This window comes from Schistocerca nitens, chromosome 1 (genome assembly GCF_023898315.1).
Source record: "Schistocerca nitens isolate TAMUIC-IGC-003100 chromosome 1, iqSchNite1.1, whole genome shotgun sequence".
Taxonomy (NCBI): domain Eukaryota; kingdom Metazoa; phylum Arthropoda; class Insecta; order Orthoptera; family Acrididae; genus Schistocerca; species Schistocerca nitens.
The window spans coordinates 238946637-238962364 of NC_064614.1; the positions used below are offsets into that span (position 1 = coordinate 238946637).

The 15728-nt window shown below is 43.8% G+C and overlaps 1 protein-coding gene across 1 annotated transcript in view; it reads right to left on the bottom strand.

The window, feature by feature from the left end:
• LOC126235196 (phospholipase B1, membrane-associated-like) overlaps positions 1-15728 on the bottom strand; it is a 270467-nt gene that overhangs the window by 163088 nt on the left and 91651 nt on the right. Inside the window, exon 3 of the mRNA XM_049943928.1 lies at positions 1456-1711. Coding sequence (XP_049799885.1) covers positions 1456-1711 — 256 coding nt within the window. The remainder of the gene's footprint in view (positions 1-1455; positions 1712-15728) is intronic.

The window sequence follows — 15728 nt, forward strand, 5'->3', positions numbered from 1 at the left end:
TTGAAGAAAGGAGGCGACAGAATTGTTGTGCAGACGAATTCTCTGTTTTCCTCATGTTATTCACCTACGTTAACATAATTGATAGAACAACAGAGAGAAGCAACAGATAGGAGAAAGTACGTATGTTCTGATAACATCTGCGTATAGTTCCTTCAATAACACAGGATAAAATGGCAGTGGCCTGGTACAGGAGCATAACTGTAAATTTATGAAAACCAGGCCCTATTGCTTCTTGATACAGTATAAGAAATAAAATATATAACATTCAATCGTATGACAAATATTGTATTAATACGGTACGCCCTTAAGTACGAGAGAGTGCGAGGAGAGAAAACAGAGAACTTCGTTCGCTGTTGTAATGCATTAGTGCAGTTCTGTACATACAGTATGGTGGGTTACCTTTTGTTTTGGAATATTACAAATATGTAATGTTTAAGTGTTGATACAAACAAATATGCGTAAATGACAAATCGATTTTTCGTTATGTTTCCATTCAAACTGTTACTTAATAACTGTATTACATCACGCCTAATTCAGTTCCTCCACAAGAAGTATATGAGTTAAACATCTGAACTGAAACCGTCGTAGAACGGACATGGGTTCCTATCCAAACTATTATGTTGTAATGGTAATTTCCAAACACCCGGTATAGTTTATAGTCACGTTGCCTATTGTCAGATTAAGTCTAGTCTGAATAATCTAGTACGCTTAAGAATGTAAAATGAACTACTAAAGCAGAAAATTAAAGATCTTACAATGCGATATTTAATACCAGTTGATGCACCGTTTTCCCCTTCATATTAGGGTAAAATGACGTGTAGCAACAATTTGGATACATATGGATTTATACAAAAACTAGTCATCCAAAAATAATATTACCTTAGTGCAACTGGAGTTAGAAATAAATCCCACGATTTAGAGAAATAACGTTTTGATTAATAATGAAATTCCCTTGGGTAAAGCAGTTTACTCTGTCCTCTCATACAATTACATCTAATACATTGTTAAAAAAACCGCTCAAAAGCCAGGATCGCTCAAAATACTTTTTCTTCAAGGAAACAGGTTTCAACTGCCTTAGCCGTCATTTTAAGGTCATTAACATTTTTTGTAGAAAAACATGTTCACTTTTCGCTGAACCTCATGCACAAGACGTCAAGTGAATAGAAGTCAGCACATTATAAACGTTTGTTTGTATTTAAAAACACAGAGCCCCCTGTCCAAAAGCACATACATGTTGCTCACAGATGCTTGTTACATGATACAAATACGGAAATACGGTACACAATAGCACTTCAAATTACATATGCTGGACACTACGAAAAGATGTTTGAGACATGAAGATGACAGCTAAGACTGTTGAAACGGAAAAATTCAGTCACATCCAAGGCGGCTGGGTTGTGTTCCTGACTGTGGTTCAGCTGGCACGACCACCAGAGACGGAGCAGTGAGACGTACCTGCGCACCAGGAGACGCCGCGGTACTCTATTATTGCGCCGAGCGCGAACTCGTCGAGGGCCCCGTTGCCGGCCACGAGGCTGTCGCCCATGGCGGCGACGACGTCGATGTCGCCGGGCCTGAGGCGGTGCACCGAGGAGGGCCTCTGGGCGGAGCGGCCGCCGCGCGTGTCGCACGGGAAGGGCGTGGAGGCGGGCACGCGCCGCTGCCGCCGCACCCACTCCGGCAGGCCGCTCTCCAGCCGCACCGTAAACACCTGCACAGTGGCGGCGCTCTAGAGCACTGTCTGAACCCACTTCTCTTCATCTACGTCTACGTCTGTGTGATTACTCTGCTATTCACAATAAAGTGCCTGGCAGAGCCTTCAATGAACCACCTTCAAGCTGTCTCTCTACCGTTCCACTCTCGAACGGCACGAGAGAATAAGGAACACATATTTTTTTCTGTGCGAGCCCTGATTTCTCTTATTTTATCGTGATGATAATTTCTCCCTAAGTAGGTCGGTGTGTAAGATGGCAAGAACTATGCCCCTTACATGAAGTCATTAAAGATCACCGAACTCACGTTGAGCGAACTTCAAATGGTTCAAATGGCTCTGAGCACTCTATGGGACTCAACTGCTGAGGTCATATGTCCCCTAGAACTTAGAACTACTTAAACCTAACTAACCTAAGGACATAAGACACATCCATGCCCGAGGCAGGATTCGAACCCGCGACCGTAGCGCTCGCGCGGTTCCGGACTGTAGCGCCTAGAACCGCTTGGCCACTCCGGCCGGCTTGAGCGAACTGTAGGGCTGAACAAAATGACTGACAAGGCACAATGCATCTTGTAGAGGGTATCGTGTGGACGTATTGGAATAATCAATGTTGGGTTATGGTTTTAAAGTAATTCACGCAACATGAAAACTTTGTGGAAACGCGTCGATTTACTGGAGGCTAGTTTATCCCAGGGAAGTATTCAGAGTTGACCGCGGCCGGGTGGCGGCGTGCGGCTGGGGAGCGGCGAAGGGAAGCGACAATAGGCAGACCAGGGCAGCTCAAACTCTAAGAAAGTGGTAACGGGGCGCGGCCTGCAGCTGCCTTAAGATGAGTAACAGTGAGGGGGTGATTGACCCCATCCTGGTGTACCGTGAAGCAGATGGAGAACTTGTACACCTGTTGATAAATGTCTGTTGTCCCATTGCCGGCCGATGTGGCCTTGCGGTTCTAAGCGCTTCAGTTTGGAACCGCGTGACCGCTACGGTCGCAGGTTCGAATCCTGCCTCGGGCATGGATGTGTGTGATGTCCTTAGGTTAGTTAGGTTTAAGTAGGTCTAAGTTCTAGAGGACTGATGACCTCAGAAGTTAAGTCCCATAGTGCTGAGAGCCATTTGAACCATTTTGTTGTCCCATTTTCAGTGAAACATGCGAGAAAGCCGCGCAAAGCTACGGTGGAGCAGTCAACAGAGGCCGTAATATGCGTGTTCGTGACTATAGGAACTTCACGCTGAATTCATGGTCCTCAGAGTCTGAAGTAAATCAGGTGAAGAGCGACAGAATGAAATATGCTGGCCTCTCATGGGAACATAGGACCAAGGAATCTGAAGTACTTTTCTGGGAGTCAGAATTTCGGAAAAATTGGTGTTTTATGCAGATGCTAACCTTGATGGGTGGCCTGGGAGGAGCTAAATAGCAAAAGCTGAGAGGAAGGGAAATTTTGTGCAAATTTATTCACTTCCCAGAGGAGGCATTGGTCAGCTGGGAAGTGATGGATAATTAAAGTGACTTGCACTGCAATTGGCGTAAGTGATTTTGCTGGAGGGGCAACCGAGGCGAACAACAGACTGGCAGAAGTCTCCATAGAGGTCTTCCGTTCCCAGCTTGCCTAGAGTGTTTCTGCATTATTTTTGCCATTTGACAACTTTTAATTCTTTGAATTAGACAGTGAGTCTTCGTGACTGCTACCTTGCGTGGTTATGTTGGCCTTGTGACTGCTACCTTGCGTGGTTATGTTGGCCTTTGTGATGCTCTTGTAGTATCGATCTGACTTCTCCAAGACTGCTCATCCCGTATATCCATTTCAATAACGCTAATGCAACATCTCCGATAGTTCACGACCTTGATTTTTACATTCACGCAAAGTCTCTCTTGTATCGTTAGCCGCTGTTGTTAGATGAACGTCTCCATTAGGCTTTCGCGCTTCCTAAACAAAACTCTGCATTAAGCAAACTATTTATACACAGTAAAGCAATACAAAAATTAAACAAAAACCGTAAGTAAAGCAATGGTAACTACTTAATATATAGGATAAACTCAAAGTCTACATCTACAAATAGTGGGTTTAAGGAGTGAGTTGATGAGGTGTGTGTGATTGAGGAGTTAGTGTATGTTAATGTTTTAGGGCATGTTTTGATGAGTTGAAACGGTGCTGGTTGCGTTTGGTGGTTAGTAGCGGTTAACTGACAGATGATAATTGCAGCAGTATTCGTGTGGTGCTGCGAATTGTGCTTTTTCAGGCTACTTGTGACGTTGGTTTCCTCGTCGCCTTCATGAACGCTAGTGTTTTGTCTATTACTGTTATGTATGCCGGCTGGGTCATGAGGTTTCGTGTTGTGTTACTGATATGAGTCGTCCAGATCAGAGTGTTTGTGTATAGTGTTCTGTGCATCGGCGCGCTAAGGATGTGCATATGGGTGTTTGGGACGCCTCCGATTTGTTCGTCTGCCTCTTATGAAATGTTCCATGTCTCCCCGTTTTGGCAAGAGATGCTGCCCCTACCTCGCTTGGCGTTTAACTGGTCACTTTTGTAGTGATCTGTTAAACATCGTCTACATCTACATCAATACCGCGCAAGCCACCTGGCGGGGTGTAGAAGGTGGTACTTCTCGTACCATTAACTGTGCTCTCTTTTCCTGCTCCAATCGCGAATAGCGCTCGGGAAGAATGATTGTGGGTGAGCCTCTGTATTAGCTCTGCTTTCTTGATGCACAAATCCTCTTTTCTAACGTTTACCACCGGAGTTCGTTGAGCATCTCCGTAATACTTTATGGCCGACTAAACCACCCCGTGACGAAACGTGCGGCTTTTCGTTGGCTCTTCTCTCACACTTACCATATCTTTTTAAATCTAACCCAGGACATATCCCTATATTTTTGTGTCCTACTCAGGATATGTTTTGGCTCAAATGGTTCAAATGGCTCTGAGCACTATGGGACTTAACATCTATGGTCATCAGTCGCCTAGAACTTAGAACTACTTAAACCTAACTAACCTAAGGACAGCACACAACACCCAGCCATCACGAGACAGAGAAAATCCCTGACCCCGCCGGGAATCGAACCCGGGAACCCGGGCGTGGGAAGCGAGAACGCTACCGCACGACCACGAGATGCGGGCGATATGTTTTGAATTAACTGAAGAGTCTTAACAGTGTACTGAAACATTAAATATTATTTATTCAGTTGCGTTTTTCACTGGACATGACTTTTTTGAGAATGGTTGGTTTGTTTTAATTACAACATAAAATTCACGAAAAGAAGTTTCTGAAATAATTTAACGTTTAGATGTTTAACGTTAAATATTGAAAGTCTGTCCCTTTCTGCAGACCAAATATTGTCGACAGCTGAAAAAAAAGAATCTCTCTTAACTGGAGCAGATTCTCCCCCCCCCCCCCCCCCAGGCAAAGACATCGAAACTCAACCACTTTATAAATGTGGCAACAAGAAATATCAGTTTTCTCCCATCTTAAATATTGTCTGTTTGGCAGCACACTCCAGGTCACAATTTTCTATCGCTGGTTGTAAAAATTCGTTTCGGTTTGTTGAAGAAGTAGAACTAATAACACTCCTATGTTTAGCTATTTTCACTTCGTCCATAGTACCACCTTTTCCTTTAGAAGCAACAGAAAATTTTCCAGTATACGGTGTGCAATGAACACGTTCATTATTATTGTCACCTCATAATTTTAAACAGTTATATCCCTGTTACAGGTTAACATTAAATACACTCCTTTTTTCCTGTTGTCTGACGATAAGACGATGAACCACACAGAGATAAAATAATCAAAAACATGTAGACGAGTTATTTCACATATGAAAACAACACAAATACGTATCACTGTTGTGCCGCCAGGTGATTAACAATAAGTGAAAACTACTAGCCCGTGTCTTTTAACTGCAAGCTGAAGCGGTATTGCTCTATAATTCGACCAGAGGCCCCTACGCTTTCCACAATTAAACCACACGCAAGAAGAAGAAGAAAAAAAGAAGAGGTTTCCACGCTCCTGAATCAAAAGTACCACTCGAAAGAAGTCATTACAGTATCAACTAATTTCCGTACTAGCACATAAGCATGTGAGGAACCCTCTAGAACCTATATAACTTGAAGATCACGTACTACCAATGATAATTGTCTGTATAGTGTTAACGTACCGTTGTAGAAGTACAAGGATACCTAATTCTCAGGGATAATGCCGAAGTCTGCAATATCTTCAGACATATTATTTGAAGGGAGATCAGTTTGGCAACGCAAAAGAAACAATTGATTTGTTTATATCAGTCGTAGTTCTACTTTGCTTTTGCAGTTGCTAGAAAATATAAAGGGCTCAAAGTAAGACGGGTGCTAGTAGACAACATTGATCATGTTACGAAATCTGTGAAATGAGGTCTTAATTGGTAAAGCAGTTTACTGTGCGTAAAGGAGAAATAAAGCGACCTCTGACAGGATCTGGTTTCGTTCCCTTGCAGCCACTGAAGGAAACGCGCAACCGAGTGCTCACAACTCTTGTGTAACATAGGGAACTTGTTTATGGTGCCTCCATAGCGTAATGAGGAAGTGGCGTCAGGGCGAAGAACACGACCGGTGTTACAGGGAACAGTTCCTGCGCTCTCGCGAAGTTACATCATCTGAACAGTGCTTGCTGCAACTTACTCTCTCTGAGATATTTGGCCCATTAATTTTCACCAAATACTATGAGTAACAATTTGCTACTTAAATGTGAGCTCCCCTTCAACATTTTAGTCTATCTTGTGCTTACAAGTGGCCGATTCTTTTCATGTAATTATACCTCATATGATTAATATTAATGGGAAAATTTTCTTTCCTCGCTCCATGCGTAAATTAAACATAAAAAGATGTGGAAAATATTGGTCGTATATGTCGAAGCAATGCACTTCAATGTTGTTTGCAAAGCATTCAGTGGTAGTTAAAAATCTACCGTACGAGGAATAAGGAAATGAAACGCATCGCTTAACAAATTTGTTTGTCAGCTCTGTAGTTCGTTATTTTGCGACTGTCTACTTTCGCTGCTTCAGAGGGCCCACATGAAAAGCGAGTGGTCGTAGGAGAATGAAACTATCTGCATCTAAGACAGCCTGGAACCACACTACAGGTACCATTTAACGATAAATTGTTCGCAGCACTCTTCGAACGGTGGACCACGGAATGTTCAGCAGTCGTGACACAGCTCGTGTACTGCTTGAACATAGCTCAGTGCGTTCAGCATCCTTATCCACGGCAACAATAACTTGTTCGACAATCTGTGACGTCACTGGCCTCTCCCACGAGCAATTCCCAAATCGTCAGTTAATTCGAGCTTTGGACTCACGGTCTTCAACTCCAGTGCGGAGTATTCCCTTAATGCGTCAATACACGCAAAGAGCAGCAGCGTATTGCTGCTGTTTTGACAAAACAGCTTTACGGGTAAAGCCCTCCTCATCTTGTTCAGCACATTGATGCTTGTGGTTCAGCTCTACGTCAGCGTACCAGTACCGGCGCCTAGCGGAAAGTTGTGATACTAACACTACTAATAACACAAATCCTGTGGCGCACAGCCTGAACATCATTCCTATGAATCCAGAATGGAATTTTCACTCCGCAGCGGAGTGTGAGCTGATTTTGAAACTTCCTGGCAGATTAAAACTGTGTGCAGGACCGAGACTCGAACTCCCGCGTGAGTCTCGGTCCGGCACACAGTTTTAATCTGCCAGAAAGTTTCAAAATCAGCGCACACTCCGCTGCAGAGCGAAAATTTCATTCTGGAAACATCCCCCAAGCTGTGGCTAAGCCATGTCTCCGCAATATCTTTCCTCCAGTAGTACTAGTCCAGCGCGTTTCGCAGAACTTCTGTGAAGTTTGAAAGGTAGGAGACGACGTACTGGTGGAAGTAAAATTGTGAGGAGGGGTGGTGAGTCGTGCTTGGGTAGCTCGGTTGGTAGTGCACTTGCCCGCGAAAGGCAAAGGTCCCGAGTTCGAGTCTCGGTTCGGCACACAGTTTTAATCTGCTAGGAAGTTTCAAAATCATTCCTATAAAGCTGGGTACATTGGCTCAAGTAGCAAAAGTTTAATTATAACCACACTGTACTCTGCTTCTGAATCCCTGGAAGGCCATGCTGTTTTATCTTGGACATCTCACTTGAGTACGATTATTCCATCCAACACACCTTCTTAATTCCATCAAAGACACATCTCTATTCATCTAATTGATCCTTTGGAAGAAAAGGAAATTACGACTGGGGGGGGGGGGGGGGGGAGAAAATAATTTTTGGTGGTATTCGTTTACGAAATTCACGATACGACAAGCAGTGTCATATAGAACTAATGGCCCAGACTGTGAAGAAAAGGTGGTCGTCGTGTATGCATTTTTCTGAGTAGTTTTTGTATGAAGTCACTTCTGTCACATTTGCTACACATGGAACAGTCTGCCGTGCTGATTGTAAACCATTATTATAATGCGATGTATGACAGAGCTCTTGGAAAATTTTTGTTCGTCGGGAAGTTGAATCTCTCCACACACCGTTGTGTGACTTCTTATCTACGCTCCGTACACGATGTGTTCCTCAACGTCGAATCTTAGTTTCAAATAAGAATGCAGTTTCCGGCGTTCATACTAAAGCAGTGAGGAGCCGTTAGTACAGAGTTACTTCTCTTCTTTCAATCATTGACGGGATTTCAGACTCTTGTGAATACCAGTGCTCTCAGCAAGTTCATCATTTATAACGCTACAATTCTTCAAGTGCATCTGTTGCAAGATTCACAATCAATTCATTCTTAGATCCTTGTGATTTTGGATTACCTACGTTCTTACTACCAATACAAGGATGATTACTGCAGTCAATAGTTAATGTACTCAAAATATCACTTAAGTGGAATTTCGGCAACGAGAAGTTTTCGTATCAACGGATCGTTTTTCATCTCACACAAAGACCCAAGAACCGTCCTAGCTCCATTAGCTTTTAGACAGAGTTCACACAATTTTCGACAAAGCTCCATGTACAAATTAACGAATTTTATGTCATTTCCCCTTCCAGTCGTTACTGTTAGCAGCCTTGTATTATCTATTAACTGTTATTTCTTCTAAAGGGGTGTGCGCTTTTTCTCAGAGTAGTTGCAGAAATGATAGCACAACAATCATTTTTCTACATCAGACAACGTTTTGGGTATAAACCATCTTCATAATATGTGAGATAAAAATGAGAAGCATTTATCTTACAAAGCACAAAATAGTGGATATATATACGTGGAATGTACCACATTAGAGGAAATCGAGGATCATGACAAGTGCTACCTTTCAGTGACAGGCTGCCTTAAATAAAAAATCCGTGGCCGTTAAGTGGACAAGAGTGGCGATAGATCCACTTTCATATATGACAATATTATAAAAACAAGCATAAGTCCTTTTTAAAAGTATGTAAAAGCTAAGTTTACGGAAAATAGGGAAGATGTTGCGTAGTGATGACTTCATTATTTTCATTCAAAAAAATGGTTCAAATGGCTCTGAGCACTATGGGACTCAACTGCTGTGGTCATCAGTCCCCTAGAACTTAGAACTACTTAAACCTAACTAACCTAAGGACATCACACACATCCATGCCCGAGGCAGGATTCGAACCTGCGACCGTAGCAGTCGCACGGTTCCGGACTGCGCGCCTAGAACCGCGAGACCACCGAGGCCGGCTATTTTCATCCCTTCCCACAGTTATTGTCTTCTAAGTGTTGCAGCTCGCCGGCCGGAGTGGCCGTGCGGTTCTAGGCGCTACAGTCTGGAACCGAGCGACCGCTCCGGTCGCAGGTTCGAATCCTGCCTCGGGCATGGATGTGTGTGATGTCCTTAGGTTAGTTAGGTTTAATCACTTCTAAGTTCTAGGCGACTGATGACCTCAGAAGTTAAGTCCCATAGTGCTCAGAGCCATTTTTTTTGTTGCAGCTCCCGATCTCACCCTCGTGTTGCACTAGCCATTGGGTCTCATGCGCTCTGTAGACGAAACGCCCTAATTTGAAATACTTGTACTGAAAATAGTAAACAACCCGATTTCGTTAGGTGTTTGGTGGTACATTAGATGTAAATTTTATTTTTACGATTTTATACGAATTTTATTTTAATTTGAATTTGAATTTTCTTTTTTGTTTGAGGAGCTGAAAACGGAAGAAACTGAAATATTTTCAACTAACTGAAAATAGCAACTAATGCTGAAAAAGTACAAAGCGTATGGTAGTATTTAGAAATAGGGTTCATTGCTGGATTTCGATGACGTTTCCACGGAGAGCGACATGGAAATCCTCTCTACACCGAGAGAATCAAAGTGTGGGAAGTAGCATTTCTAGAGACAGGATCTGTTGCTAAGATGTACTGTGGTGGAACATTAAAAACATTAGAGCAGTCCGTTAACCGGATTTCAGAAACGTATCCAAAGAAGTCCAAAAATCTGTCCGTATGGCAGAACGTGAGTTTGATGTCCCAAAGTCAGCTATCGGCGATGTGCTACATAAGATGAAGCCCGTCGGTAAACCCAAACGAGCAACGTTTGCCGTGGTCATTCTTTAGCGCACTGACGTAGACAACTTCTTGGCTAACATTGTTTTCATATAAGGATTGGCGGACACCAAGTGCGAATTTGGAGGATAGTGAACGTCCTGCTGGCTAACGGCCTTCCCGCAGTGGTAACACCGTTTCCTGTCAGATGACTGAAATTGAGCGCTGTTGGGCTGGGCTAGCACTTTGATGGGTGACCATCCGGCCTGCCGAGCCCTGTTGGCCAGCGGGGAGAACTCACCACTCAGGCCTTGTGAGGCAAATTGAGAAGCTACTTGGTTGTGAAGCAGCGGCTCCGGTCGTAAACTGACATACGGCCGGGAGAGAGGTGTGCTAATCACATGCATCTCCATATCCGCTTCCAGTGACGCCTATGGGCTGATGGCTGCGGTTGACATGGAGGCCGATCGGTATCGTTGGGCCTTCATGGTCTGTTCGGGCGGAGTTGAGGGTTTTTTTTTTTTTTTTTTTTTTTAGAACATTCTTCTCTTCTGAGGCGTGGAGTACGAACGAGAGAGCCCAAAAGCGTGATTCAATGGAGGATGAAGTAATTAGACCTCTTTTCTTTGCAGAGACGCTTATGACTGTTCACTCGTTTCTTGGTACATAACTTAATGTTGTGTTCCATCCCAGATGGACGGAGCATCTCTACACTGTCATGCGGAAGTTCTTAAAGCACTTAGTGATGAATTCCCTCAAAGCTGGATAGGCAGAGGTGGTCTGTTTCCATGGCCACTCCACTCGCCCGACGTTACTACATTGAATTCATTCCTTTGGGGATAAGGCCAAGGTGTACAATTCCAAAGCGACAACTCTTGAATAGCTCTGTCAGAGAATCAGAGTTACAAGTGAGACAGAAACGCCACAGATGATAAAGAATACCTGGAGAGAAATCGAGTATCGATTAGATATCCTCGGTGCCACTCGTGGGGCTCACACTTCAAAACTTTGTGCATCCAACATTGTATGAATCTTCTTTATGTATCGCATGCATGTTGTATTACAGACATTGAAAATGCAAAACTTCAGAACTTTCTGTACCCATTGTTCCACGAATCTTCTTTATGCATCGAATACATGTCGTATTTCAGACATTTCAAATTAACGCATTTCCTCTCGGACGTCCTGTATATAGCAAGGGCGTTGAAATAGTAAAATGGAATGTTGCACACTGATATCGCCTCTATCTGGAGGCCGTCGTGTTACCATGTGATGTTGACAATGGAGTCGTGTCTGGACGGTTCTCGCCTCGGGGCCGATGTACGCCCAACTCCACCGTGATCCGCCGTACTCCTCGCATTGCTACATCAACAGCTCTTTAACGATGGCAAAATACCAGTTTAGTCTCAGATAGCTTTATTCGTTAAGCAAGCGCTGAAGATCTGTCTTGCACGGAAACCTCCAGATGTCAGACACTCAGGTCGGTACCAAACATTTTATGTCGATAGAGTGTCAACCAAAAGTCCGATTTAGTTCTTACTACACTATGTGATCAAAAGTATCCGGACACAGTGCCCTCCCTCGGTAACGCTGGAATTCAGTATTGTGTTGGCCCACACTTAGCCTTGATGATCGCTTCCACTCTCGCAGGCATACGCTCAAACAGGTGCTGGAAGGTTTCTTGGGGAATGGCAGCCCGTTTTCAGGGAGTACTGCATTGAGGAGAGGTATCGATGTCGGTCGGTGAGGCCTGGCACGAAGTCGGCGTTTCAAAACATCCCAAAGGTGTTCTATAGGATTCAGGTCAGAACTCTGTGCTGACCAGTCCATTAGAGGGATGTTACAGTCGTGTAACCACTCCACCACAGGCCGTGCATTATGAACAGGTGCTCCACAGTGTTGAAAAATACAGTCGCCATACCCGAATTGCTCTTCAACAATGGGAACCAAAAAGGTGCTTAAAACATCAATGTAGGCCTGTGCAGTGATAGTGACACGCTAAACAACAATGGGTGCAAGCACCCTCCATGAAAAACACGACCACACCGTAACACCACCGCTTCCGAATTTTACTGTTGGCACCACATACGGCGGCAGATGACCTTCACTGGGGATCCCCCATGCCCAAACCCTGTCATCGGATCGCCACATTGTGTACCATCATTCGTCACTCCACACAACGTTTTTCCACTGTTCAATCGTCCAATGTTTACGTTCCTTACACCAAGCGAGGCGTCGTTTGGCATTTACTGGCGTGATGTGTGGCTTATGAACAGCCGCTCGACCATAAAATCCATGTTTTTCACCTCCCGCCTACTGTCATATTACTTGCAGTGGATCCTGATACAATTTCGAATTCCTGTGTGATGGACTGGATAGATGTCTGCCTATTACACATTACGACCCTCTTCAACTGTCGGCAGTCTCTTGTCAGTCAACAGACGAGGTTGGCCTGTATGCTTTAGTGCTGAACGTGTCCTTTCACGTTTCTACGTCACTATCACATCAGAAACAGTGGGCTTAGGGATGTTTAGGAGTGTGGAAATCTAGCGTACAGACGTATGACAGGTGACACCCAATAACCTGACCACTTTCGAAATCCGTGAGTTCCACGGAGCGCCCCGTTGTGCTTTCTCCTGATGTCTAATGACTACTGAGGTCGCTGATATGGAGTACCTGGCAGTAGATGGCAGCACAATGCACTTAATACGAAAAACGCATGTTTTTGGGGGTGTCCGGATACTTTTTATCACGTAGTGTATGTCCTGTCACACAGCAGAATGGGCATCAACGTTAATTAAGAGTAACAACAGAACTACGGAGCACAGGAAAAGCATAACTGTGAATAATGAATACGTGTAGCTTCCGTGGAGAACAAGGTTCTTTTTTTATACCGGTCTATTAACACTTGCGCACGTGTGATGCAGTTGTTTCTTTATTCTACTGTTCCGATTGTTTATGTTTGTTCTGTGAAATTACAAATGCACAGGCTGCTTCATCGCGAACTGTGTCTGTTCTGTCGCACATGTCCGACAGAGCACACACCTCTGTACAAACGTACTCATTAGGTTTGCTACTTGAAGCGACTGCCAAAAGAACATTGCTACGAACTCCGAAAAGTTCTTTTACATCCCTGGAAAATGTTCTCTCTTACAAGAGTTTCATGCGTTAAAAACATTTGTCATCTGTGTGATTTGATTAAGGACCTTTGGTCTGACGACTTCATGCTCTATCAACTCAGTCACGCGTTATCTGCAAGACTCCACTCACAGATACACTTTTTCTGTATCCGTAACTCTGGCGTTACCTTTAATTATCGTTTAAGGATGTTCTACCAGACGACCACACATAGCACGAGCTATATCGGTGTTCTGGTTGATACTCTATCAACACACAGCGTCTGGTACCAACCTGAGTGCCTGACATCTGGAGGTTTGGGTGTTAGCGTGAACCAGTCTGCTGTGCCCGAGCGGTTCTAGGCGCTTCAGTCCGGAACCGCGCTGCTGCTACGGTCGCAGGTTCGAATCCTGCCTCGGGCGTGGATGTGTGTGGTGGCCTTAGTTAGGTTAAAGTAGTTCTAAGTCTAGGGGACTGATGACCTCAGATGTTAGGTGCCATAGTGCTCAGAGCGATTTTTGTTATCGTGAAAAAGAGTTCAATTTCTTCTGGAATATTAAAAGTATAGCTTTATGGCACTTTTTGTACTATTTCTAAATTGTTATGTGTATGACCAAATTTATGTTCATGATAGTCCAGAATATTATCGAGAGAACTTTTGTTCTATTCCCACCTCCGCTGTCTAAATAGAAATGTCGACATAGCTGCCTGCTTGGTCAACGTAAAATTTATTACAGTCTTGAAAATTATTTTTATAAGCGCCCGAACCCGTAATTTCGTTATGTTTCACGCCGATTTTATGACGTAATCTTGCTCCGAATGTTCCTGTAGTACCAAAGCCTGCATTCAGTTTAGCTTTTTTAAGACTATGAACGATTCACTCTGAGACAGCATCACTGTGTGTCATCCCAACACAGATTTATCACGAGCATTGTCTTTATTGTGAAATATTTCCTTTTTTATTTTGTTTCCAATCGCCTCTTGAACATTTTCTTCACTCTGTGCATAGTACATTTTATTACGTTTATGAGCAGAGTATGATTGTATGTAATACTAAACCTTTCAGGTACTACATTTGAAATCGTGTCGGCTCCAACGCTACCAAAGGTACAGCTCGTTTTACTTAACACAACCTATGTTACCAAACACAACAGCACTCATGGGTCTCTTATAGACTGGAACATATTTGTCACCTTGATATAGTATGACTCGCTATTACATACATGTATCTCAAATTTTGTGCTTCTTCATTTTTGTGTTTTTATCTGGTGGAATCTGACGATGGCTTAACGTCAACATGCGTTAAGTCATATTTTTTAAAATGTGAACAAGACGGTGTGCGACAGTCTAGGGAAATTATGACCACGCGATCTCTTTATAATTTTATAAAGTTAATTGACAGTTTTGTACATCGCCACACACAGTTCGTTCTATTGGCAGTGGTGGACCTTGCCAGATCTATATGGAACTGAATTTTGTCTGAATACTGTGCAGCGGTGTACAGTGGAGAGAGAAAGCTGAATCCAGGAAGAGCGATGCCTAGCATTCATCCACTGTTGTGCCAGATACGAAATTTCAGTGCGTTGCTTTCTTCCCCGCTGATTAGAAGCCAAGCCTGCCTCGGCGCGCTCGTGGACTACCGGTGTAGCTGGGAGAAAGCTAGACGGAGCCAGCTGCCTAGCACTAGGTAACCCGCCGTGATCCACCACTCAAAGCGTACGGCGCAGCGGCTGCTTGCAGAAATCTCACTGCCGTTGCTCTGTGAGGATCATTTGCCTCTAATGAGACCCCGATTAAAGTTGAGCATTTAGACACTTTTACAGGAAGCTGCCTTCCGTTTTCTGCACTTTGTCTGGAGACAATTTATGAGTTCGACTATCCGCCAAACATGCTATCTAGCCAGTCCTCATACGTGCCAAGCAGACACTGAAGAACCAAGACCTTATGACCACTTCGTGTTAAAAATATATGTCTCATTGTAAGTTTCCGTTTCTATTGCTTAATTATACGCACCGATAAGCCTAAACTGCTAAATAACGTGTTGGTCCATCTTTGGAACGAAATACTACATTGATTCTGTCTGCCATGCTTTCCATAAGATCTTGGCAAGTTCCCAAGGTATGTGCCTCTAATTTGTTAGGACAGGTCACTCATTTCACGTAACTTACGGTGCAGTGGTAATGGACACTGAGCTGACGCTCTAAAGCATCATAGATTATTCCATCGGATACTGATCAGGCAAATTTCGTGACCAAGCGTCACCATGAGTAAACTATCATACTTCTCAAACCAGTGGTGCGCGATAAACATGCCATGAAGTAAGTATAATTATCGTGATGCAAAATGCCCTCGCTATCAGGGAACACATCAAGCACGAAGGGATGGATGTGGTCTGCATTGATCTTCGCATATCCCACAGCTAACAT